The sequence below is a fragment of the Erythrolamprus reginae genome, chromosome 7 (assembly GCF_031021105.1).
Source record: "Erythrolamprus reginae isolate rEryReg1 chromosome 7, rEryReg1.hap1, whole genome shotgun sequence".
NCBI lineage: Eukaryota > Metazoa > Chordata > Lepidosauria > Squamata > Dipsadidae > Erythrolamprus > Erythrolamprus reginae.
The window spans coordinates 40682446-40708446 of NC_091956.1; the positions used below are offsets into that span (position 1 = coordinate 40682446).

Here is a 26001-nt window from a genome sequence, read left to right on the forward strand (position 1 = left end):
AACCCAAACTTCAATGGGTTCGCCCAACACTACTAATGACTGTTTTTCACACTCATGACTATTGCAGCATCCTGAGGGTCACATGCTCAATATTCAGGTGCTTAGCAACTGGCTCATATTTATCATGATTGCATTCTCCCCAGTTCAGGTGATCACCATTTGTAACCTTCCCAGATAGCTTCCAACAAACAAGTAAATTGGGGAAGCCAGATTTGCTTAACAACTGCAATGTGATTTGCTTAACAAATGTGGCCAAAAAAGGTGGTAAATTTGGACAAAGTTCATTTAACAACTGTCTTACTTAGTAATAGAAATTTGGGGCTCAATTGTGGTTGTAAATCAAGGACTGTAACACAGAGGAGAACCTAGCACAGAGACTACCCATCACTTCTAAACTAAGATTTTACTCAGTGTGCTTATGAGACGCCTGCGCAACTGTTCCCTTCGTGCCATAAGCCTGCGCACATGGGCATCCACGAGTGGGTCCTCCTCCAATTCTGATTACTCCCTAATTGGAGCACTGACTGGTGGGCTGGCTGCACCCGTTTCCCTGTCTCCTCTCCCCCACTGTCTGCCTCTGACTGTGAGCCAGCTTCACTGTCCAATTCAGCTGACAGTAAAACAGGTCTCTGATAAACCAAGGATTCCTATAAATCAACATCAAAATTCCCAGCTGCAGAGCCCAGAGCCAGCCACAATACTGGGGAGGGAGTTATTTTTTATTTTAATTATACTTAAACCACAGGAAACATTTAGAATTGGTTTTGCATTTGATAGTGCCAATATCCAGTAAAGAAGTTTTTTGAAGACGTTTCTAGCCTCAGAGTTCTGATTTGCCTGGGTTCATTAGTCAGAACATTGATGATCTAGTTGGTAATAAAACATCTGCAAGAAAACAGCCAAGCTCAGAGGGCACTAAATACCCCACAAACCTGATGCCTCAAGTAGCAAATTGTCTTGGGCAACCCCTGATTGGAAGCCCCATATTTCCAAATATAGTAATTAACAGTGCTTGCTGTTGATTTTTTTTTTTTGCCAGATTTTTTACTTCTTTTTGTGCACAGATAGGTATAGATGCTCCCATGAGCCATCAATAAATAAATAAAATAAAATCAATGGTCATTAAACTAACATGTGCAACTGGCATAACTAAGATAAGATTATTTTATATCCTGAGAATGTTGCAAGAAAAACATGTGTTTCTCCAGGCAGCAATCAATTTGTATCTTTTTTTTATGACCTGAAAATTGCTAGTGATGTGCCTATTCATCTGGAAATATTATTTAGTTTTGGAAAGCAGAGTCTCATCTGAGCAAGATGGCCAGGATGACATTTAAGAAATAGAAATTCTAGGCGACAGCAATTTGGTGTTCCCAAATCTAATAAATTTATCTTTCTTTGTCCGGAGGAAACTTAGAAACAGACTGTGAAGCTAAATACATTCCAGGTCAGACATGGGTGTCACTTCAAACCAGGGAGAAATTAGAACCTTTGAATGAAACCTTAGTCATGTAATAGATCCTGGATTGTCCTCTTAGCAACAAGCATCCTCTTCCTGCAGAATTACGAGGCTTTTGTTGACCGTCTCTGGATTACTGCAGATAAAAATAATATTTTGGAGGTGCTTTAAAGAAAAAAGAAAAAGGGTATGCTTTAATTGATTGGAAAGAAACGTTGTGGGTAGGCCTCACTATATGATTCCCCAAACTGTTAGGAATGTCCACCTGCTTTCAAAAGGCTTTATTTTCTCTCAGTGCTGTGTTGAGCTTTGCCTCCTTCATCCTGATCCTTGTGGCCATGGGCAGCCAGAAATGGATGATGGGAAAAATCCTTTGCAAAACTGGTGCTGAGTTGGTCAATGCCACAGACCCCGAGTTAGTCAAATTCATGGGGAAAATTTACTATGGGCTCTTTGGGGGCCACAAAATGCGACAGTGTGGACTTGGGGGTCGCCCTTCCAGATTCAGAAGTAAGTATCTCTTTTGTTTCCATTTTCCTGAATTTGCAAATAAACATATTAAAATGAGATTTTTTTATTATTAGTGATTATTCAGGTCATTATTTGCCCTAAAATTTTGTTTACTGGAAGTTCTGCTTGAGCTGGGAGTTGGACTAGAAGATCTCCATAGTCCTTTCCAACTCTGCTATTCTGTATTCTCTGAAGTTTGGATTCAAAAAGGATTTTTATTTTTCAATATAATTTCAGTATAATTTGGCCAAATTGGCAGCACTGGGAACTAATAAGGTGGAAAATGTTGTATCTTATAACAGAGAAGATGACTTGCTGAGTTGATTAACAAAGGGGCCACTAGAGGGCAACCAAGAGATACATATCTTTGTTACTGTCTAGTGGTAGTCTATATCTTTGTGGACCAGATTTTGTTAATTGTACTTAAAATTATTATTCCCATTCAAAGGACAGAGCACAGGTAGTCTTTAACTTATGATGATAATTGGGACCAGAATTTCCATTACTTGGAAAGACAAAGCAGTTGCTAAGTGAGTAATGTTTGGTTTTAAGAACTTTTTTTGCCATGGTTATTAAGTAAAATGTGATCATCAAGCAATCCAACTTCCCCCATTGACTTCGCTTGTTGTAAACTAGTTGGGAAAATGCAAAGAGTGCTTACTTGACCTCAGGAAGTTGCAACCATTGTAAATACATGCACATTGCCAAACACCCAATGTTTGATCACATGACTGTGGAGATGCTGCAATGGTTATTAAGTGTCAGCACCAGTCTTTTTTTTTTAGGGGTGTTGTAATTTTGAAAAGTTGCAAAATGAATGCTTGCAAGTGGAGGACTACCTGTAATACATCTAAAATTATTAGAAGGAAAGTCAGTCCTCTCCATTTTGTCTAAGGCCAAAATGTCTTTTGCATAATTTGATTTAGAGTTGAGTTGCCTGCTACAGCTGCCACAAAAGCTGATGCAGTCCTAGGGTGCATTAACATAGGGATAATTTCAAGATCATGTACAGTGTTAGTATTGCTTTATACTGTACTAGTGAGACCACATTTGGAGAACTGCATCATCACAATAAAAAAAGTTTTGGTCATTACAATACAAAAAGATATTGACACGTTAAAAAGAGTGCATAGAAGAGCAACAAAGATGGGGCTGTATGATGAATCTTATGATGAATGGTTGCAGTAACTGGGTATATCTGGTCTAACGAATAGAAGAATTAGAGATGACATGATAGCAGTCTTCCAATTTTTGAGACACTGTCACAAAGAGGTGGACAACCTAGTCTCCAAAGCATCTGAGGGCAAGACAAGAAGTGAAGGATAAAAGCTTATCAAAGAGAGATTAACCTAGAACTAAGGAGTGAGGACAATTAATCAATGAAATGACTTGCCTCCAGAACTTGTGGGTGCTACATCACTGGAGGTTTTTAAGAAGAGACTGGACAACCATTTGTCCAGCATAATATACAACCTCCTGCTTGAGCAAAGGGTTGGAGTAGAAGAATCTAAGGTCCTTTCCAACATTATTATTTTATGTTCTATGTTCCCTGATACTAAACGTCTATGGGTGTGCACATAGGCAAAAGTAATAAAAACTACACTGAATCAAAATAGAAAGTCTGAGAATCTCTTTCCCATTTTCTGTGAAATTTTGTTATTTATGGGATCTGTTTACCTCCCCAATCTTTCTGGAATCTGTTTTTTCCTCCCTTGTCAGTGTTTCCACATCTGGTGAAAAAGGTGAACACGATGCTCCATGTAACAATTATCCTCTCCTTGTTGGTGGCATTTTCCTTTGCTCTGGTCAGCTGCGGATTCTGCTTCTTGAATCTCCTAAAAGTCCCTTTTCGGGCCATTCATGGACCTGCAGGAGTAGCTTTGTGGAACTTGGTAGCAGGTATAATGAACTTTTCTTTCTTCACAGCAACAATCCTGAAATTGTGGAAGGTGTAATGTTAGAATCTGAGGTTTCTTTCCAAAGTTCACAAATTCTGGCCATCAGGGCTGTCCACAAGGTGTGGTCAGAAAAAGACAGCCACAACACTGTAATTGGAACATCACTTGTTTATATGTAGTGATCCCTCGAGTATCGCGAGGGTTACGTTCCAAGACCCCTCGCGATACTCGATTTTTCGCGATATAGTGGTGCGGAAGTAAAAACACCATCTGCGCATGCGCGCCCTTTTTCCATGGCCGCGCATGCGCAGATGGTGGAGTTTGCGTGGGCGGCGGGGAAGACCCAGGGAAGGTTTCTTCGGCCGCCCAGCAGCTGATCTGCTCGGCAGCGCCGCAGCAACGAGGAGCCGAAGATCGGGGTTTCCCCGCCGCCCACGCAAAGGGGAAACCCCGATCTTCGGCTCCTCGCTGCTGCGGCGCTGCCGAGCAGATCAGCTGCTGGGCGGCCGAAGAAACCTTCCCTGGGTCTTCCCCGCCGCCCACGCAAAGGGGAAACCCCGATCTTCGGCTCCTCGCTGCTGCCCGCCCGCCGCTCGCCCGCCCGCCCGCCGCCCGCCGCTCGAGAGCAAGAGCGGGAGAGATAGAGAAAGAGAGAGAAGGAAAGAAAGAGATGAGAGAGGGAGGAAGAGAGTGTGAGAGAGGAAGAAGCAAGATAGAGAAAGAGAGAGAGAAAGAAAGATGAGAAAGGAAGAGAGTGATGTCATCGGGTGGGAAAAATCGCGATATAGCGTTTCAGAAGATCGAGATCGCGAAAATCGAGGGATCACTGTATATTAATCATACTGCTGTGCTGCCATCTTGACATTTTCTGATCCCACCCTACAAATACCTCTCCTAACCATGCAGATCTCATTATTTGAGGGTCCATTATCTCCTCCATACCGGCCTTCCGGAAAGCTGTCAAAACATGGAATTAAGATTGATTATTAGTATGCATGGTTTTTTTTATGATATATGTGATTTCATTGATGGTTTTTTTACTGCTTTTTTTACTTGTATTTATAACCACTGTTAGCCGCTCAGAGTCCATTTTGGAGTTGAGCGGAATATTATTATCATTATCATTATTAATGTTAATAATAATAATAATAAGGCCACTTTACTGGGATCCGCACATATAATTCACCGCTACATCACGCAGTCCTAAGTGCTTGGGAAGCGCCCGACTGGTGATGAAATACAAAATCCAGCATAGTGATCTCATTTGCTGAGTTGTATTGACATAATAATAATAATAATAATAATAATAATAATAATAATAATAATAATAATAATTTCAGTCGGCCATTTTTCTCCCATCTCACCCTTTTCTAGCTTGTATATCTGGACAATAGAAATAATGCAAAAAATTTAAATTTAGTTGTAATTTTCCAAACCTGGCCTAATAAAAATATCACTGGAATAATGCAGATCCACTAGAAGCTTCTTTCATTGTGAACAATATAGACTGCTCAAAAAAATAAAGGGAACACTTAAACAACACAATATAACTCCAAGTAAATCAAACGTCTATTAAATCAAACTGTCCACTTAGGAAGCAACACTGATTGACAATCAATTTCACATGCGGTTGTGCACATTCAACTTTGTACAGAACAAAGTATTCAATGAGGATATTTCATTCATTCAGATCTAGCATGAGTGTTGTGGTTGGCTCTGGGCCAGCTCCTGCCCCAAGGAATGTGGGGGTGGATGTGGGTGAATCCTCCCAGTGTCAAAGGCCAGTTTTACTGCCGACTGCTTCAGACAGTGAAGTATTGTCGGAAGCAGGGAGTGACTGTGAAATGGGACCTTCAGAAGGAGTCATGGCAGACAGCCAATTAGGAAGCAATTCATCATCCTCCTTGTCTTCACTGGACTCTGATGAAGAAGCAGTTACAGACGCATGCATGCAAAGGGCCATGAATAGGAGATAGTAGTTAAGTCAGTATTACAAGAGATAAGAGAGTTCACCTGTAGTTGGGTGTGGTTCAACTAATTAGGGCTGCTGTTAAATGGGCAGTGTGCTGGCCTCTCAGTGTGGAAGATTATCTGTTTGTGATAGTGGATGTGGCTTGACTCTCCGGATTCTCCAAGGACTCTGTGCTTTGATATCAGGATTCTGAATGTAAATCATTGTTTAATGTGTTAGTTGGACGTCTGAAGGAGAGTAGCTGTGATGACTTCACAGCTACTTGTTAATCGTTTTGAGTTTGTTTTTTCTGTTTTTTCACTGCATTCAAGTCTGTTTGCTTTGAAAGTGAGCCCTTTGACTACAAAAAGGGGGTTTTGCTTCTATTTTTCTGTGGATAAAGAAAGTATTCTTGACTTTTCACGTGTGTGTGTCTGTTTTTGCTACCTTTGCATTTAATTAGAGGCTCGTGCAGCGAGCCGGCAGAACAAATGAGTTATTTGAGTGTTCCTTTTATTTTTTTGAGCAGTATATTTACAAGCTGTGCTAACCACATTTTTAAGTGTAAACATGCTTTTACAGATTTTAGGATTTTCATTGTAAATGGCTGGGAGGTTGGGGGATGCAAAAATGCTACTAAAGTCAAATATGAACTGTTGAAAAATAATCACAAAGTATTTGATGTGACACTGGATCCTCAGTAAAACCCACGATGCAATTCACAAGATAACATTAGTTTCTAAAGTGTAATTTGAGGTGGTGAACTTCAAACTTTAACAGTTATAACATATTAAAATATTTCATGATAGTAAATGATAAATGGAATATAATTTGATTACATTTGCCCTTTGAAATTACAGAGTCCACTAATCAATGGTCTAGGTGAGGTACATAAAAAAATAAATATAGTCTTGAATCATGCTGACCTTCTGATGGTTTCATGGTTATCTCTGTTCCTGTTCTTTTCCTGACTACAGCATAATCTTTGAAATAAAATATTTTATTAAAACCTTATTTAAATAGCTAAAATATTTTATTAAAGTTTCTTTAATTTTCCAAGTACTTTTCAATTATATATTTTAATTTTAAGTGGAACCTAAAACCTGGGAAGTCATAATCAGGCCCAGCTCCATGCAGCTTTGGGAGGATCAGGCAAGCTTAGTATAATACTTTATTGCAATCAAAAAGCCCAGCTCCATTCAACTTTTTTAGAATGATATGGAACTGGTTTGGTTTTTTTCAGCTGAAATTTCTATATAATTCAGCTTAAATTGACTTTTATTTAGGTAAGGACTGAATAGATAAGTAGAAGCAAAACATACTACTGGTCCTCACACTTATGACCATCACAGCATCCCCAGAGTCATGTGATCAAAATTCAAACACTTGCAACTGGCATGTATGTACAGTGGTTGCAATGTCAATGAGGGCAGGTGGATTTTCTTTACAAACATAATGACTTCTTTAACATGGCAAAAACATCATAAAATCAGGTGTGACTTATTTAATGACTACATTGCTTAGCAATGGAAGATTTGATCCCAATTGTACATACCATGTTTTCCTGAAAATAAGCCTACCCTAAATAAGACCTAGTTCAGATTCTCATCAACAAGAAGTGGGTGTAGTTAGCTTAGGAGGTGGAAGGTACACATGTGGGGGGCGATGTGTCTAGAAGCAGCTGCAGCCCACACAGCACAATCCTTCCAAGCAGCAGGCACAGGCAGAGGTGCAGAGGGGAGGCACACAATCCATTCCACTGTCTGTCTTTGTTTGCAGAATGTGCAGTAGAGCTGGAGGACAAGTTTGGATTGTGGGAGCAGAGAGCACAGGGGAGGGGGTCACAGCATGATGCCATCCCCACCCCATCACTTGCCTCACCTTTGCATTGGCAGAGGCACAGGTAGAGGCACATGATCTGGTCCACTGTATACACTGCATGACCACCTGCTCACTCTGTCCATCTTTGCCCATGGTTGTGATGGGGCAGGCAACCATGCAACATGTCCAAAGAGTTGTATCGCATGCCACCCCCAATGTGCCTTTGCCTCTGCCTGTTGTTGGTCCCACCACCATGAAGTGAGGCAAGGCAGGCACTCAGCCTCCGCTGTCCAATCTGGTCCTTCAGCTCTACTGCACAGTCTGCAAAGACAAATGGTGGGATGGTGGTTGGGAATGATGGGGCTTTTCCACCTCAGAAGCAAGGGGAAGAAGAATGGAAAGAGAGAGTGGTCACTACAGGGCTGCCTCTAGGCCACTGCTTGAGGGAACCCGGAATGGAAGGAAGGGTCTGTTCCTTGCAGACTGGTCCCGATCCTCCCATCATCTTTGAACCTGGCCTCCTTCCTTAGAGGGAGATGAAGGGCTAGGCTGGGCTGAAGCAGAGGAGAAAAAGGGGGGATAAGCCATGCAACTAAAGATGAGGAGTTTGCCTACCTCTTCACAAGACCTACACCAGGAGGCATGGTATACAAATGTAAAAGCCACTCCTTCCAAGTCAGCAGCAGCAACTGAATCAAAATAAAGCACCATGAGTCTGGGCACTCTTCCCATTAGTTCCCCCCTTTTCAGGAAGTATTTCAATATGGTAGCAGGTAAGTTGGGTATTTATTCAGATCACTTCCTGGGCAATACAGTAACAGCTGCACCTCCTCCCTTTCAAAGCCTGGATGCTGCAGCTTTCAGGTTGGCTGTGCAAGGTAGCACAGTAGCATGGCTCCACCAGTGGCAGAGGGGCAATCTGGAGGTTGTACTGACTTGTTTCGTGCTAGGAAGCAGCAGCCCAGTAGGCTGCTTGAGAACATTGTTTCCAGGAAGGTGAAGTGCCCTGTAAGGCCAGCAGCCGCATAGGCAGCCGCTCAGTGGCCAGCAGTCAATAAGTGTCCAGCAGCAGCAGAACCAGCCCACAGGGTGGGTGGAGGGGTCATGCTGAAAGCCTGGCTCATTGTGGTCACAGGCAAGCAGACAGTGGGACAGAGAAGGCAGAATTGGCAGTAGAGGTACTCCCATTCCTGTCAGTCCCCACAATCATTGCTTCTACATGAAAAAAATAAGACACCCCACCCAAAATAAGACTTAATTCCTGGGGCTTTATATAACCAGGTCTTATTTTCTGGAAAACATGGGTATATTATACATTAAGGACTATCTGTAAGGAAAATAGAAAAAACGTACAGCTTAATATCTGCAACTAAAGTGCCACCGGTTGGTTTATGCATTGCCAGTGAATTAAACTCTGTGACTTTCATGTCTTTTTGGAAGGAAAACTTTGTGCCAGTGGAGATATTAGAAGGGTGTTTTTTTTGGGAGGAGGTGTTAAAAGCAAAATGAACCTCTGGCCCCAGACATTTATGAACTTTGAACCCCCTTGGCTTAAAAATCCAAGGGAAAAACTCTGCTTATGGGATGAGGGGTCCTCCTTCATTTTGCATCAGCATCTTGCTCTCTGTAGCTTTGGCATCTCTTAAAAAGTTCAATCTTTGGCTAGTCAACAACTCAAACAATCCTTCCCCACAGGGAGGCAGAACCGATAGGTTGTTCCGCCCCAGACGCCTGATGGATCCAGAGGGTTTTCAGAAGGTACTTTGGGTTATTCCAGATACACTCGTCCACAATTCGGTAGAGTCTCTGGCTGAGGCCTGGAACAAGGCTGCAGCAGAGGACCTTGACCAAATTGTGCTGTTGCGACCTCTCCGCGGCACTAGACTCCGTAGAACTCCATGGTTCAACGAGGAGCTCCGGGAGTTGAAACGCCAGAAGAGACGTCTAGAGAAGTGATGGAGGAAGAAAAGTCCGAATCCGATTGAACACTTGTAAGAGCTCACATTAAGACTTACAAAGTGGCGCTCAAGGCGGCAAGATGCGCGTATCATGCCGCCTTGATTGCATCAGCGGAATCCCGCCCGGCCACTCTGTTTAGGGTGACCCGCTCCCTTCTTAACCAGGGGGGAGTTGGGAGAGCCCTTGCAGAGTAGTGCAGAGGATTTTAACACGTTTTTCGCTGATAAAATCACTCGGATCCGGGCGGACCTCGACTCCAATTGGGAAACAGAGTCGACTGACAACGAGTCAGTCGAGGTGACTGGGGCCGGTACTTGTCCATCTGTCTGGGAAGAGTTTGATCTGGTGACACCTGATGAAGTGGACAAGGCCATTGGAGCTGTGAGTTCCGCCACCTGTTTGCTGGATCTGTGTCCTTCCTGGCTGGTTTCGGACAGCAGGGAGGTGACAGGGAGCTGGGTCCAGGAGATTGTCAACGCTTCTCCGGGGAGGGGGTCCTTCCCGGATCCCTACAAGGAGGCACCTGTGCGCCCCCTCATCAAGAAGCCTTTCCTGGACCCAGCCATTCTTAACAACTATCGCCCAGTCTCCAACCTTCCCTTCATGGGGAAGGTTGTTGAGAAGGTGGTGGCGCTCCAGCTCCAGTGGTCCTTGGAAGAAGCCGATTATCTAGGCCCTCAACAGTCAGGATTCAGGCCCAGCTACAGCATGGAAACTGCTTTGGTCACTCTGATGGATGATCTCTGGTGGGCCCGGGACAGGGGTTTATCCTCTGTCCTGGTGCTTTTTGATCTCTCAGCAACTTTCGATACCATCGACCATGGTATCCTTCTGCGCCGGCTGGAGGGGTTGGGAGTGGGAGGCACTGTTTTCCAGTGGTTCTCCTCCTACATCTCCAGTCGGTCGCAGTTGGTGTTAGTGGGGGGTCAGAGGTCGACCTCTAGATTGCTCCCTTGTGGGGTACCTCAGGGGTCGGTCCTCTCCCCCCTACTGTTTAATATCTACATGAAACCACTGGGTGAGATCATCCAAGGGCATGGGGTGAGGTATCATCAATATGCAGATGATACCCAGCTTTACATCTCCACCCCTTGTCCAGTCAGTAAAGCAGTGGGAGTGATGTGCCGGTGCCTGGAGGCTGTTGGGGTCTGGATGAGTGTCAACAGACTCAAACTCAACCCTGATAAGACGGAGTGGCTGTGGATTTTGCCTCCCAAGGATGATTCCATCTGTCCATTCATTACCTTGGGGGGGCAATCAATAACCCTCTCAGAGAGGGTCCGCAACTTGGGCATCCTTCTCGATCCACAGCTCACATTAGAGAAACATCTTTCTGCTGTGGCGAGGGGGTCGTTTGCCCAGATTCACCTGGTGCACCAGTTGCGGCCCTATCTGGACCGGGAGTCACTGCTCACAGTCACTCATGCCCTCATCACCTCGAGGCTCGACTAACTGTAATGCTCTCTACATGGGGCTACCTTTGAAAAGTGTTCGGAAACTTCAGATCGTGCAGAATGCATCTGCGAGAGCAATCATGGGTTTCCCCAAATATACCCATGTTACACCAACAGTCTGCAGTCTGCATTGGTTGCCGATCAGTTTCCGGTCACAATTCTGCCGCACGAATCCCAGCGACAATGTCGTTTGGCGGGACCCAGGGGAAGAACCTTCTCTGTGGCGGCTCCGGCCCTCTGGAACCAACTCCCCCCCGAGATTAGAATTGCCTCCACCCTCCTCGCCTTTTGTAAGCTCCTTAAAACCCACCTCTGCCGTCAGGCATGGGGGAACTGAGATATTCTTTCCCCCTAGGCCTCTACAATTTATGCATGGTATGTTTGTATGAATGTTTGGTTTTATAAATAAGGGTTTTTTAGTTGTTTTAGTATTGGATTGTTACATGCTGTTTTTATCACTGTTAAAACAGCATACAAATAAACAAACAAACAAACAAACAAACAAACAAATAATAAATAAATAAATAAATAAATAAATAAAACAAGAACAACTCCAGGATCAGTTTAGAAATTAGAGTCATCTGCTGTGCAGGGCATGTGCACAAATGATTTTTTAAAAACATTTATTTCTAGGTGGATGTACCGCACTGGCTGTGACCGCTTTTGTGGCAGCTGTCAAACTACACCGGCTTACAGAAAGAATCACTAATTTTCAAGAAAACGGCTTCCAGTTTCTCATCCTGGAAGAAGAGTATATGCCTTCTTTCTGGCTTTGTATAGCAAGTGCAACAATCCATGGGCTGAATTTGCTTATTGTTGCCCTCAGCACAATTCAGTTCCCGACTCTGAAAACAAAGACAGAAGAAGCAAATGTTACAGCAGAAGATATCATGTACTAAGTTCTTTGCCATTTGCCTCTTCTGAACTTCCATGATCCTTTGATCATCTGCATATTTTAAAGCCACTGACATCAAGTAGAATTTCTGGGTCTTAAAGGGAGAAAATTAGTATTACAAACAGGATGATTTCAGCAAATACTGAGGTCCATTGACTGTTGTGTCCATACTCTGGAAGAGGATTGTGTTTCCCTCAGTGTTCAACAATTTAGGAGGCTTCCATCTTTTCCTGATAGTTATAAGGTGTCATCCAGAAGTGGGTTTAAGCAGATTCTGACCACTTTTTGAGAACTAGTAGCAGACATTTTGAGTAGCTCAGAGAACCAGTAAATATCCACCTCTGCCCCACCGCATCTATTCTCTGTCTCTCGAGTCCCAGCTTATCAGGTGGAAATGGGGATTTTGCAGTAACTTCCCTTGGAGTGGGGTGGGAATGAAGATTTTACAGTATCCTTCCCCTGCCATGCTCACCAAGCCACACCCACAGAACTGATAGTAAAAAAAAAATGAATTCCACCACTGGTGTCATCCCTAGATCTTCCAAGAGAAGTTTACACTACCTTTGCCCAATATTTTATATTGGAAATGGATTCTTTTGCTTCATGAAAACTAATTGAGTATATTATTAGCCTTTGTTCAGTACCTCAAAAGCTAAAGAAGTCTGCATCACTGTTTCTTTAAAGGTAAGGAACTAAAGGAGAACTTTTCATCCTGCCGCATGATTATTTTTCAAGTGTCTTAATTCATAATATTATTTTACTCTTGGCAAGATACCATAAGCATTTGCTAAAGATTTAAAAGAACTTTGTCTTTTTTGAGGAGCAATAAAAAGTAGATAAAAACTAATTTCCTATTACAGTTTTTGGTTTCCTCTTGGGTGGCCAAGGGTGATTTTCCCAGCCAAGAATCGCAAAATCTTTGGCCTAACATGCATACAATTCATAGCTGAGATTAGAAGTGCACTAGTGTTTTGTTGGAAAACTTGTCAGATGGCATTCCCTATCCCAGTGTTTTTCAACCAGTGTGCCGCGACACACTAGTGTGCCGTGAGACATAGTCAGGTGTGCCGCGAAGCTCAGAGAGAGAAAGAAAACAAAAGAGAAAGAAAGAAAACAAGAGAGAGAAAGAAAGAAAGAGAGAGAGAGAGAAAGAAAGAAAACAAGAGAGAGAAAGAAAGCAAGAGAGAGAGAGAAAGAAAGCAAGAGAGAGAAAGAGAGAAAGACAGAGAGAGAAAGCAAGAGAGAAAAAGAAAACAAGAGAGAGAGAGTGAGAAAGAGAGAGAGAAAGAGAGAGAAAGAAAGCAAGAGAGAAAGAAAGAAAGAGAGAGAGAGAAAGAGAGGGAGGGAAGGTGGGAGAGAGAAAGACATAGAGAGAGGGAGGGAGAGAGAAAGAGAGCAAAAAAGAGAGGAAGGAAGGAAGAGAGAAAGAAAGAGGGATGGAGAGAGAAAAAAAAGAAGGGAGAGAAAGAGGGTGGGAGAGAGAAATAGAGTGAAAGGGAGAGAAACATTTTTTGTCCAAACTTGTTTTAGCCCCCCCCCCCAACTCAATGTGCCCCAGGGTTTTGTAAATGTAAAAAATGTGCCATGGCTCAAAAAAGGTTGAAAATCACTGCCCTATCCCAATGATAGTGAACCTATGGCACGATTGCCACAGGTGACACGGAGAGCCATATCTGCTGGTACACGAGTTTTTGCCTAACTCAGCTCCAACGTCAATGTGTGTGTGCCAGCCAGCTGATTTTTGGTTCGCACAGAGGCTCTGGGAGGGCATTTTTGGCTTTCAGAGAGCTTCCGGAGGATGTGGGAGGGCGTTTCCACCCTACTGCAGCTCCAGGGAAGACTTTGGAGCCTGCAGGAAATCCTACAGCACCCCAGCCAAATGACAGTCCAATTTCCTCTTGAAAATGTCCAAAGTTAGGGAGTTCACAAAGTCCGCTGGCAGGCTGTTCCACTGGTTGATCGCTCTGACCATAAGGAAGTTCTTCCTTATTTCTAGGTTGAATCTCTCCTTGATCAGCTTCCAACCATTGTTCCTCATCTGGCCCACTGGTGCCCTGGAAAAGAGTGTGACCCCCTCCTCTCTGTGGCAACCCCTCAAGTACCTGTATACTGCTATCATGTCCCCCCTGGCCCTTCTCTTCTCTAGGCCAGTGTTTCCCAACCTTTTTTGAGCTGTGGCACATTATTCACATTTACAAAATCCTGGGGAACATTGAGCGACCGGGGGGGGGGGGGGGCTAAAAAAAGTTTGGACAAAAAAATCTCTCCCTGCCTTCCTCTTTCTTTCTCTCTCTCTCCATCCCTCTTTCTTTCTCTCCTTTCCTCTTTTTTGCTTTCTTTCTCTCTCCCTCCTTCCCTCCCTCTATGTCTTTCCCTCTCCCTCCTTCCCCCCTTTCTCTCTGTCTGTCTGTCTGTCTGTCTCTTTCTCTGTCTCTTTTGCAATCTCTCTTTCTTTCTCTCTCTTTCTCTGTCTCTCTTGCTATCTTTCTCTTTGTTTCTCTCGCTCTTTCTCTCTCTTTGTTTCTCCCTGTCTCTCTTGCTCTCTCGTACACCAAGCCGGCAACAGCGGCATTGGGCAGTAGCCAGGGGTGGTGGCAGAGCGGGCGGCTGTGAGCAGGAGCCCTGACGGCAGCGGCTGAACGTGTTGCTGGACACCGTACATGCTGGCGTTGCGCTGGGCATGGGCGTGAGGCTGGCATCTCCGTCCCAGCCCAGCCAGTGGGCCAGTGCCAGCCCCGCAGTGCCAGCATGTACGACATCCAGCAACATTTCCAGCCACCACCGTCTGTGCCTACGCCCTGGAGCTCCCAATCGCAGCCACCATCCCCTGGCTACTGCCCGGTGCCGCTGCTGCCGGTGCCCTCCTGCTTCTGGTACCCTCCCACTGGGCCCCAAAGGTTACTTGTCGCCACCCCCGCCAGGGAATCTCCAACTGGGTGGGGCACTGCTGGTGCCTCCATCCTGGAGCTCCTGCTTGCAGCAGCCGCCACCCAGCTATTGCCCGGTGCCGCTGCTGCTGGCACCCTCCCACTCCCGCTGCAGGTGGGCTCCTGCCGGTGCGCCAAGCTCTCAACGCCACCAGAGAAGCTCCAGCCAGGCGGGGTGCTACCGGTGCCTCCACCCTGGAGCTCCCGCTTGCAGCAGCCGCCCCCCGGCTATTGCCCGGTGCTGCTGCTGCCGGCACCCTTTGGCTGCTGGTGGCCTCCCGCCTGGCCCCAAAGCTCACTTTATGCCACCAGGGAAGCTCCAGCCAGGCAGGGCACTGCTGGTGCCTCTGCCCTGGAGCTCCCGCTTGCAGCCCCCCCCCCCGGCTATTGCCCGGTGCCCAGTTCCAGCAATTTCTCTTCATAAGTCTTGGTTTCTCGTCCCCTAATCATTTTGGCTGCTCTTTTTTGCACCTTCTCCAGAGTTTCAATGTCTGTTTTGCAGTGTGGTGACCAGAACTTAATGCAGTATTCCAGATGTGGTCTGACCAGGGCATTATAGAGTGGTATTAATACCTCCCTGGTCTTGGAATGTATCCCCCTCTTAGTGCAGCTTCGGATTGTGTTGGCCTTTTTAGCTGCTGCTGCACATTATTGGTTCATATTTAGTTGATTATCCCCAAGACTCTGTGATCTCTTTCACAGTCACTACTGCTAAGTGGGGTTCCTCCCACACTGTATGCGTGTCTAGGGTTTTTTTTATCTAGGTGAAGGACTTTGCTCTGTGAACATCATTTTGTTAGTTTGGGCCCATAGCATTAGTCTATCTAGGTCGTTCTGTATTTTGAGCCTATCCTCTAGTGTGCTGGCTATCCCCGCCAGCTTGGTGTCATCTGCAAATTGGCCATCCTTCTTCCATTTTTTCTGTCATGCTCTTTGGAAGTGGTCTTTGAAACAGCAGGGCAGGAAGAGCATTGATGCTTTTGAACTTCATTTTGGAGACGACTCCTGAGAATACAATGGATAATCAAGAAAACAAATAAATGGATTATCAAACAAACCAATTCAAGACAAAAAATGACCAGGCAAAAATGATTTTTCTTAGGAGACCTTATGTGAAAATCGACCCTAGTTTCTGGGAAAGGTAGAAGGAAAGAGAATACAACATCCAGCAGCAACTATGGATATATCATTGGAAGATCTGAAAGACAACGTTGCAGACAGCACAACCAGGTTGGAGAGTGTCCTGGAAAAGATCTATCAAAGTGGTCCCTAAGAGTTGACACCAATTTGATGGCACATAATCAGATAACAACATTTTCACCAAAGCATTCTGTTGCCAAATGTGTGAGAATAACAAAGCTGCTATTATCATTGATTGTATTGGGAGATTGTAGTTTTAAGGAATTGAAGAAAATCCAAGAGCCACAAGACTGAGATTGGCAGGTATTCTAGTCCATGAAGACCTGGCCTATCCTCATCAAATTATAACATCTCAAATCACAAGGTAAAGCTGTGCTGTAATGAAAAAAGAAGAGAAGACAATGTAACATTCTGTCTTGAGAGAGGTTGAGAGGTTCATTGAATCCTGCACCCAAAGCATTTGTAATTCATTTGCAATTGTGGTTTGGGCTGGATTGGCTATCATTAGGGACAATCCATCACAGGGAAGCTCCTCATCTTTCTCCAGCTATAGACCTCTCAAGCCTTCAAGGGGCAACTCTTGATATCTGCTAAAGATCATGCAGCCAATGAAATGTTGGCACCCCAACCAAATGAAATCTCCTTGTATATTAACATGAACTGAGATAGCTAGTCTTTTGAGACTTATTAATAGAATCAGCAATTTATATGTAATTTATTATATGTTTGCACTGGAATAAATTGCTGGAAGGAACACCAGATGGTTTGCAGTTCTAAGCAAAATCACCAATTGGAAAGGAAAATCACTTCTAAATGCTATTGTAGGAAGATCCCCCTCCCTAGAATAAAATATTCTTTATTCTTAATATTTAAAAGAGACAGAATAGAATATGTCTTAAAAGGCAGAAAGCAGCCCTAGTCTTCCTGCTATAGGAAAATCAGGACAGCAAGACTATTGCTTGACAAGAGGAGGAAAAGACTGTAAATGCAGAGAAGCATAGTCTAGCGGTTCTTTTGTATGAGTCTTCTTTTGACAGGTAATTTCAGACAAGGATCTGCAGGTCTTTTTGCTGCGTTTTACAATAAAAGGTGGTCCTTGAGTGCTGCTTCTTCATGGGTTGAGAAAGGGGGTCTTGTCTAAAGTTGTCCTGCTGGCTTTGTGCCTAGGATAGGATTAGACGAACTCCGGGTCTCCTGGTTGGTAGAGCATTTCCCCAACTTGGCTCTGGACTGGAATTGGTTTTGGAGAAGAAATCCAAACAACTCCCCGTTTACACTGGACAGAACTTGCCTGCAGGGTCGGGGTACATAGGTCTCTTTCCATTCCACGAGGGCCGGAATCTTCAATCTAGCAGGCTGGACTTCCGGGTAGACTCGCGTGCAAGAGGCGAGGGGAGGAGTGGCCACCTGCGGACTCCCTCATTTACAAGGGAGAGAAGTGAAAGCTTTGCTCGGGGATCTGAACTCTGCCCAGTCGCTGCTGGGATGATTACTTTGTTCCTGCGCTAGTCAGCAAGCGTAGTTCCTTGTAAGCAGCGCAGAGAAAGCGAGTTTATTGCATAAAAAGACGTCCGCTGCTCTTCCCACAATGGCTCCCCCACCGCTGACATGGAGCCTCCAGCCCGGCACCTCCGCTCTCCCCCGCCCCATTCCCGTCGTCCCCCTGGCCGTGAGCGGCAAGCATGATTCTGCGGCTGCTGTTGGCGAGAGTTCGGTGCTCGCTGGTCGCCCATCCCCCGCGCACTCGCTTCCTCCTCGCCCCCTCCATGACTACTGATACGCGCGCCGCCACCGTCCGGCAGGTAGGGGTCGAGCGCGCCTCCCGGGCTCTGGGAATAGAAGCGGAAGGGAGAGGCAAGTGTTAAGCCCTCGCGCCGCTTTGTGGAGCCTACTGGCAGCAGATACTCCGGAACGCTGCATCGCAGACAGCCTGTCCCCGTACTTTCCCGGTTCCTCTGATCGCAGTTGAGTTGGGGGCTCGGTGTTTGGAATTGGGCTGCTGTCTGGCCGGCTGCGGAACCGTCCCCTGTCCTATTGTCTCTCCTATATCTCCTAGTTATATTTCACTCCTTTATTTTCTCCTCTATTCCCCCTTTAATACATTCTACCTGATTATATCCTATATAACCCTCATTGTGTATTATTGTGTATTGGACAAAACAAACAAACAAATAAATAGTGAGGGAAAATATAGGGGGTGGACCAAAAAATGGAAACCACCTTGAAAAATCATCAAAATATCTTTTAATATGGTGTTGGTCCACCTTTTGCGGAAAATACAGCAGCCTCAATTCTTTGAGGTATTGATTCATACAAATTGTGAATTGTTTCCAAAGAAATTTTAGCCCATTCTTCAATTAAAACATCCTCCAGTTCTTTTAGAGATGATGGTGGTGGAAATTGACTTCTTACTTGAATCTCTAAAATCAACCATAAATGCTCAATAATGTTGAGTTCTGGTGATTGTGGTGGCCAGATGAGATGCTGAACTTCATTAGAATGTTCCTCGTGCCATACACTTCCTGCTCTATGGATTGGTGCATTATCATCTTGGAAGATGGCATCCACCTCTGGAATCAGTTCTTGAACCATAGGATGAATTTGGTTGGCCAAAAGTCCTAAATAGCGATGGCTGTTAATTCTTCCATTAAGGGAAATCATTGGCCCAGTGGATTTCCAAGAAATAGCAGCCCAGATCATTACTGAACCCCCACCATGTTTGACAGTTGGGAGAAGGCAGTCTGGATGAAATGATTCCTTTGGCTGTCTCCAAATGTAAACACAGCCAGAGGTCGGAAAAATGGTAAACAATGATTCGTCGGAGAAAATCACATTTTGCCACTGCTCGCGGGACCATTTCTGGTAGTTTCAACACCACTCTAAACGCTTTGAAACATTTGTCTTTGAGAGCAGAGGTTTTCTAATTGCAGCTCTTCCGTGGAATCCAGATTTGTGAAGCTCCCTTCGAACATTTTTTGTGGAAACTGGGTTCTGTACTGTTCTGTATTGAGCTTTGCAGTGATTTTAGGAGTTGTGGTCTTGCAATCCGCTCTAACAATTTGCTTTAGAGTCCGACAATGTACCCTCTAATTTTTTTCCGGTGTGGGCGGAAAAGTATAGTGTCTGAGCGACAGTCCCTTTGGGACTGGGCGGCATAGAATAAATAAATAAATAAACAAACAAACAAACAAACAAATAAATAAAAAGAAAAAAATCCCTTCTTTTTTATTAAAAGAAATTAATAATTTAAAAAAACCAAAATCCATTACTATTAAAACTAAATCAACCAGCAAAACCAAAAACATAACTATTAATAAAAACAGGTGAGGGCTGGTTTTTTTTCCTGTTATTATTTAAGTGCTTTTACCATATGCTTTAAATCAAGAGTCACTTCTCTCTCTGTTTTTCTCTCTTTCCTGTCATTCTCTGCCTCAATCATTTTCTCATTTCTCTTTTCTCCCCTTTTTTCTATCATTTCGCTCTATCTCTTCCTTCCACTCTTCTCTCTCTCTCTTCCTTCTTCTCATCTCTCTCTTGCTTTCTTTCTCTCTCTTTCCCTCTCCCCCCCTCTTTCTCTCTCTTTTTCTCACTTTCCCTCTCGTTTTCTTTCTCTCTCACTCTTTCTCTCTTGTTTTCTTTCTCACACTCTTTCTCTCTCTTGTTCTCTCTCTCTTGCTATCTCTTTCTCTCCCCCCTTTCTCTCTCTCTCTCTCTTTCTCACTTTCTATCTTGCTGTCTGTTGCTCTCACTGTCTCTCATTCTCTCTCCGTTCTTCTCAGCGGAGGTCGGCGAAGGTGATATTCAATGTCGGGGGGGGCGCGGGCGTTTGCGCGCGCTCCAAATCCCCCTGCTAGCCCCCCGGAACATTCAAAATAAGAAAAGCCTTCACCGGCGAAGGCTTTTCTTATTTTGAATATTCCGAGCGGGCTAGCGGGGGATAGGGAGCACGCGCAACCGCTCGCGCGCCCCCGACATTGAATATCACCTTCGCCGGCCTCCACTGAGAGAATGCCTGCTCCGCCTCTCCTGCAATCCCCTTGCCGAGAGCCCGGGATGAAAGTGCTCTCGGCAAAGGTGAGATGGACAGGGTGTGTGTTCCGGGTGCGGGAGGAGCCGCGCCGAAAGGCAGGAGGCGGCGGAGGAGCAGAGGGGGTGGGCGGGGGGCAGTGCCGAAAGGCCGAGGGGCCGGAGGAACTGTGGGGAGGCAGGGGCGGCCGCGGCTCCCTTCCCTTCTGCTGCCGGTGCCTCCCCGCCCCCGCGGGCTGGCATGGGGATGGGGAGTGCGCGGCCGTGAAAAAGGCTGCGCGGGGGTGTATTTTGGGGTGCGCGTGAGCACACGTGCGCAGCTTTCGGGGAACGGTGGAGTCCGATGGTCTCTCTCAGACAACTTCGACTTTCGGCCAGACCTGTGCTTGGCTGAGGACGTTTTCCCTTCTCTTTCAAAAGCAGTCATTACTTTTGAGACATTACCTCTTGAAACGCCAAACATTCGGACACTTTCTGTTACCCTAGTGCCTGCCATTCGAGCACCAACAATTTGGCCTCTTTGAAAATCTGAGAGGTCTGCCATTTCTAGAAGGTTATAACCAATTTCCTTAAATTTCTGTAAAAAAAAAAGGTAGTTTAAAAAAACATATCAAATAACAGAATTACAAAAAAAACATTAAAATATGTCAAGTTTTGATTGATTTGAACATGTTCAAACATTGTGATGCCAAAAAGTCAAGTGTTTCCATTTTTTTATCCACCCCCTGTAGCTGGGGTGGTTCACATTTGCTGGTCAAGATCAAGCTCTCTGGGTGACACTCTCCCAAGACAAGCAGCAAAGCCCCCCGCTGCCGTTTTTGCCCGGTCCTCTGCAGGGGGGGGGGGAAGAGCCGCGCCTGAACCTGGAGTCTGCTTAGGAGCCGCCACCTGATCGCTTCCTCTTGCTTGTTCCACTGCAGCTCTTCCACCACGACCCTGTGGAGGACCAGGCAAAAGCGGCAGTGGGGAGCTTCGCTGCTTTAAACCCCGCTTGCTCACTTGCTCACCTGCTGGCTGCAAAGACAGGGAAGCACAGCGTCAGGACTTTCTCCCCACCTTTCTCCTCCCCCTTGGCCGGGACGACCGCGCCTCTTCCCAACCTCCCTCTCTCCTCCTCCTCTTCCTCCTTCTCCTCTCGTCTCCCGCCTCCCTCCCAGCCTCCCGATCGGCTGACAGCTCCCTGGCGTTCGCCTTCCTCCACCGCTACTGGCACTCAGCTCCTCCTCTTCTCGCTTCCGTACAAGATGACAGCCAGGCGGCGCCGCAGAGGCTGGGGGAGTTGGGGACGGATTTCCCTCTGCCTGCCGCCGCCCCCAAAAACTTTCAAGGAGGGTAGAAGCTCCAGCTTCCCGCCCATGTCAACCCACCCATGAGGCTCCCTCCGGGCAACCTCCACTGTCTCTCTCCCCACCGCCTCCGCCCCCCCCAAACAAGGATCAGAATGCTGGCGGTAATAAGGCAAAAGGAGTGAGTTTTCGGATAGTCTTGCACGCATTATTCGCTTTTACATTGATTCCTATGTGAAACATTGTTTCATCTTACGAACTTTTCTTCTTACGAACCTCTTCACGGAACGAATTAAGTTCGTAAGACGAGGTACCACTGTACATTTTAAAAAGGTGTTTTTTCTAGTCATGTGGTTGATAAGAGTAAAGGTAACATAATAGGGATAGAATGTGTGTGGGGATATGCATACAAATCTAACATTCAATATAGTTTAACATCATAGATATATTCTTAACATTTGTGATAAAAGGTGTTTGTGTTTCACAATCCTTGCTTAGAGATAGCAATAACTAGACAAAATATACATCAAAATTAGGATACAAAATATAAAAAGAATCAGCATTTAAACAAGCAGCTTATAAAAAGTTCTTCAGAATTTTCTTCCAAGTCTTCCAACAGCTGTTAGGATTGATTAGATAGCACTTTCCCCCACTTTTATATAGCACTTTTCCCCAAGTCATTTTGGTGGATTTTTCCAAGGAGCCTGATTCCTGTCCTTCTGAGTATTTTGAGGATTCAGGGAGAAGTTCAGAATCAGGTTTTGCAGCCTCCTTTGATGCGATGCCATCTTTATATGTTTTCTCACAACGAACTGGAATCCAGAAAGACCTGAAGGAATTAAGCACAACTACAAAAAACCTTTTCCAGGTTGTTAATGATATAGGCACTGACCATGTTTTTATTCAATAGAGCTTGATAATAAATCAATGGTCTAAGCCAGTGGTCCCCAAACTACGGCCCGCAGGACAGATGCGGCCCGCTGAGGCCATCTATCCGGTCCGCAGCAGCACACCAGATATTACATATACACAATAAGCTCCCGAATCTCCCGACCACTCACTGTAAAAAACAATCCACTGTGCAACAGAGCCAGGCATTGGAGTTGGGGGTGGAGAGCGACGGAAGTGCCGAGGCCGGTGAAAGGGGGAGGCACAACCGAGAGGCTCGGCACCGGCCCATCTGCAGCGGGCGGGGGCAGCCACGGCTCCCTTTCCTTCTTGCCGCCGCCTGTGCTTCCAATTAGAGATAGGTGGTGGGAGAAGGAAAGGGAGCTGTGGCAGCCCCTGCCTGCTGCAGATGTGCCGGTGCCGAGCCTCCCTGCCCCCCCAGGCGGGCTCGCAGGGGGATGGGGAGCGCACAATAGACACATGAGAGCATATGCACCAAGCCAAATTCTTTGTGTTTCCAATCACACTTGGCCAATAAAATTCTATTCTATTCAATCCTGCTGCAATGAGATCTCCCAGTTGTTTTTATTTAGTCAATAGATCAAATGCAGACTGGCCAAAGAAAAAATCTTGGAGAATTTAAATAAGATTTAAGTAAACAAGGCAAAACGAACGGAAAGAAAATAAGATTGCAACATTTTATATTTTAAAAAGCCATTTAAATTATATCTTTGAGGCCATGTGGGTTTTGCCTCCCAAGGACAATTCCATCTGTCCATCCATTACCCTGGGGGGGAATTATTAACCCCCTCAGAGAGGGTCCGCAACTTGGGCATCCTCCTTGATCCAAATATCTTTCAGCTGTGGCGAGGGGGGCGTTTGCCCAGGTTCGCCTGGTGCACCAGTTGCGGCCCTATCTCGATCGGGAGTCACTGCTCACAGTCACTCATGCCCTCATCACCTCGAGGCACGACTACTGTAATGCTCTCTACATGGGGCTACCTTTGAAAAGTGTTCGGAAACTTCAGATCGTGCAGAATGCAGCTGCGAGAGCAATCTTGGGCTTCCCTAAATATGCCCATGTTACACCAACACTCCGCAGTCTGCATTGGTTGCCGATCAGTTTCCGGTCACAATTCAAGTGTTGCTTACGACCTATAAAGTCCTTCATGGCACCGGACCAGATTATCTCCGGGACCGCCTTCTGCCGCACGAATCCCAGCGACCAGTTAGGTCCCACAGAGTGGGCCTTCTCCGGGTCTCGTCAACTAAACAATGTTGCTTGGTGGGACCCAGGGGAAGAGCCTTCTCTGTGGCGACCCCAGCCCTCTGGAACCAACTCCCCCCAGAGATTAGAATAGCCCCCACCCTTGCCTTTCGTAAGCTCCTTAAAACCCACCTCTGCTGTCAGGCATGGGGGAACTGAGGTATTCTTTCCCCCTAGGCTTCTACAATTTATGTATGGTATGTTTGTATGTATGATTGGTTTTTAGAATAAGGATTTTTAGCTGTTTTAGTATTGGATTGTCGAATGTTGTTTTTACCACTGCTGTTAGCCGCCCTGAGTCTAGGGAGAGGGGTGGCATACAAATCCAATAAATAAAATAAATAAATAATAAATAAAATTAAAATATCTGTGAAAAGAGACTAATACTGCAACAGCATAAATCTTCAACATTCCTCGCAGTAAAACTATCTAAATGATTACTGTAAACACAATAAATGCAAGCAAATGCTTTTTCTGATCAGGGAGGCTGCCTGATATTTGAAAAATCTTGATAAAATTTGCCAAAAACAGGCTCCCTTCCAAATTTCCAATAGGCACATTCAGAAAAAGGTAACAACCGATACAACAATCAGGACATCAAATAAAACAAAAGAGAAAGATCAGTAAAAGAAGAGCTGAAAGTCCAATTGAAGATGATGATTTAGGGTTTCCTGGATTTGTTTTTTCCCCCTTTTCTGAAGATAGGAACCACATCAGCTCTTTTCCAGTCCTCAGTTAGTTCCTTGGTACTCCAAGAACTTTAAAAGTTATGGATCAATGGTTAAGAGATCATGTCTGCCAGTTATCTCAGAACTCTGGGATGCGTAATACATCTGGACCCAGTGATTTGAATTTATTTTTATTTTATTTATTTTTATTGATTGATTTTGTCCAATACACAATGAGGGTTTTAGTGGGTATATACATAGTAAAATATATCTAAGAAAGAATAGAAGAGAAGATATAGGAACATATCAATGAACATATCAATGAAAGAATAGAAGAAGAGATATAGGAATAGAAGAAAGGTATCAGAACAGTGATGGCGAACCTATGACACGCGTGTCAGCACTGACACGCGTAGCCATTTTCGGTGACACGCGGCTGCCGGAGAAACAGGGAGCTTTAGGGAGTGCAATTGCAACCGCAATTATTATTATTATTTTTCCTCTCCCCTTAATTAAGAGGCCGGGCGATTTTAGCTCGGCCGATATTTGCGATGGCTGGGAGGGGCGAGAACACCGCCTCCCAGCTGGGACCACCCACACGCTGCCTTTGGCAGCACAAGCATGCCTGTCCGGCCGGGGGAAGAATCGCCCCGGCCAGACGTCAGTTTCAGCTGGGGGGGGGGGGCACCGCCTCCCAGCTGATTGGCGCGGTGCCAAGCGTCGGAGCCCACCACGAACGGTGGTTGGCTCACAGGGGCCGCTGGGAGCGAGGGGAGGGGTTGCAGGCCTATTTCAGGGTCTGCACCCCTCGCCCTCGCCCCTCTACTCCCTGCTCGCCTTCCAGAACGGTGTTACAGGAGACGGTGCTAAGGTAAACCCTTACTGGGTTATTAATTTGTAATTTAAAAAAAATCATGCCGGGCTCGCAAAAAAGAGAGTCTGAAAAAAACCCTGTGTGGACATCGCGCCATTTGCTTCCTCCTTTGGCGGCTCATAACTAGATTTTTACAACCCCCCACCCCCCTTGATAAGCTTTTTCTTGAATCTGAACAGTTTGGGGGTTCGCCAAAGAGAGAAAAGTGAACGAGAGGGAGAGAGAAAGGGAGGAAGAGAGAAAAGTGAACGAGAGGGAGAGAGGAAGGAAGGAAGAGATAAATATAAAGGGAGAGAGGGAGAAAGAGAGGGAGGGGAAGAGGGGAAGGAAGGAAAAGAGAGAGGAGAAAAAAGTGGAAGGAAGAGAAAGAAAGGAAGGGAGAGAGAGAAAGAAAAAAGTGGAAGGAAGAGAAAGAAAGGAAGGGAGAGAGAGAGAGAGAAAGAGAAAAAAGTGGAAGGAAGAGAGAAGGAAAGAAAGGAAGGGAGAGAGAGAAAGAGTGTGAGAGAGAAGATAGGAAGAGAGAGAGAGAGAGAGAAATGATAGAATAAAGGGGAGGAAAAAAGAGAAATGAGAAAATGATTGAGGCAGAGAATGACAGGAAAGAGAGAGAAAGAGAGAGAGAAGTGACTCTTGATTTAAAGCATATGGTAAAAGCACTTAAATAATAACAGAGAAAAAAAACCCCAACCCTCACCTGTTTTTATTAATAGTTATGTTTTTGAATTTGCTGGTTGTTTTAGTTTTAATAGTAATAGAGTTTGGTTTGGTTTTATTATTAATTTCTTTTAATAAAAAAGAAGGGATTTATTATTTATTTATATTTATATTTATATTTTGTTTGTTTATCTGTCTACCTACCTACCTACCTACCTATATATATATACTTCTATGCCGCCCAGTTTTTTTCTCAAGGTGACACACCACCCGAGTTATGCTCAGTTTTTTCACGAATTTTGACACACCAAGCTCAAAAGGTTG

General features: G+C 45.1%; 2 protein-coding genes across 3 annotated transcripts in view; both read left to right on the top strand.

The window, feature by feature from the left end:
* The first annotated feature begins 1716 nt into the window (after nt 1–1716).
* On the top strand, nt 1717–11951 carry CLRN2 (clarin 2). The gene is made up of 3 exons (XM_070757399.1): nt 1717–1969; nt 3689–3868; nt 11686–11951. Exons 1-3 carry the CDS (start codon nt 1717–1719, stop codon nt 11949–11951), a joined length of 699 nt encoding a protein of 232 aa, XP_070613500.1.
* A 4076-nt stretch (nt 11952–16027) lies between these two features.
* Nucleotides 16028–26001, top strand: part of LAP3 (leucine aminopeptidase 3) — a 143662-nt gene continuing 133688 nt past the window's right edge. For both annotated transcript variants that reach the window (XM_070757391.1, XM_070757393.1), the window contains exon 1: nt 16028–17816. In XM_070757391.1, coding sequence (XP_070613492.1) covers nt 17697–17816 — 120 coding nt within the window. In that variant the 5' untranslated portion in view covers nt 16028–17696. The remainder of the gene's footprint in view (nt 17817–26001) is intronic.

Bases quoted from the DNA above. Each gene is read 5' to 3' on its own strand.
- CLRN2 (XM_070757399.1), top strand. From the start codon at position 1,717: ATGTCCACCTGCTTTCAAAAGGCTTTATTTTCTCTCAGTGCTGTGTTG. The intron at 1,970-3,688 runs GTAAGTATCTCT...CTCCCTTGTCAG, and splicing joins TCGCCCTTCCAGATTCAGAA to TGTTTCCACATCTGGTGAAA. The intron at 3,869-11,685 runs GTATAATGAACT...ATTTATTTCTAG, and splicing joins TTTGTGGAACTTGGTAGCAG to GTGGATGTACCGCACTGGCT.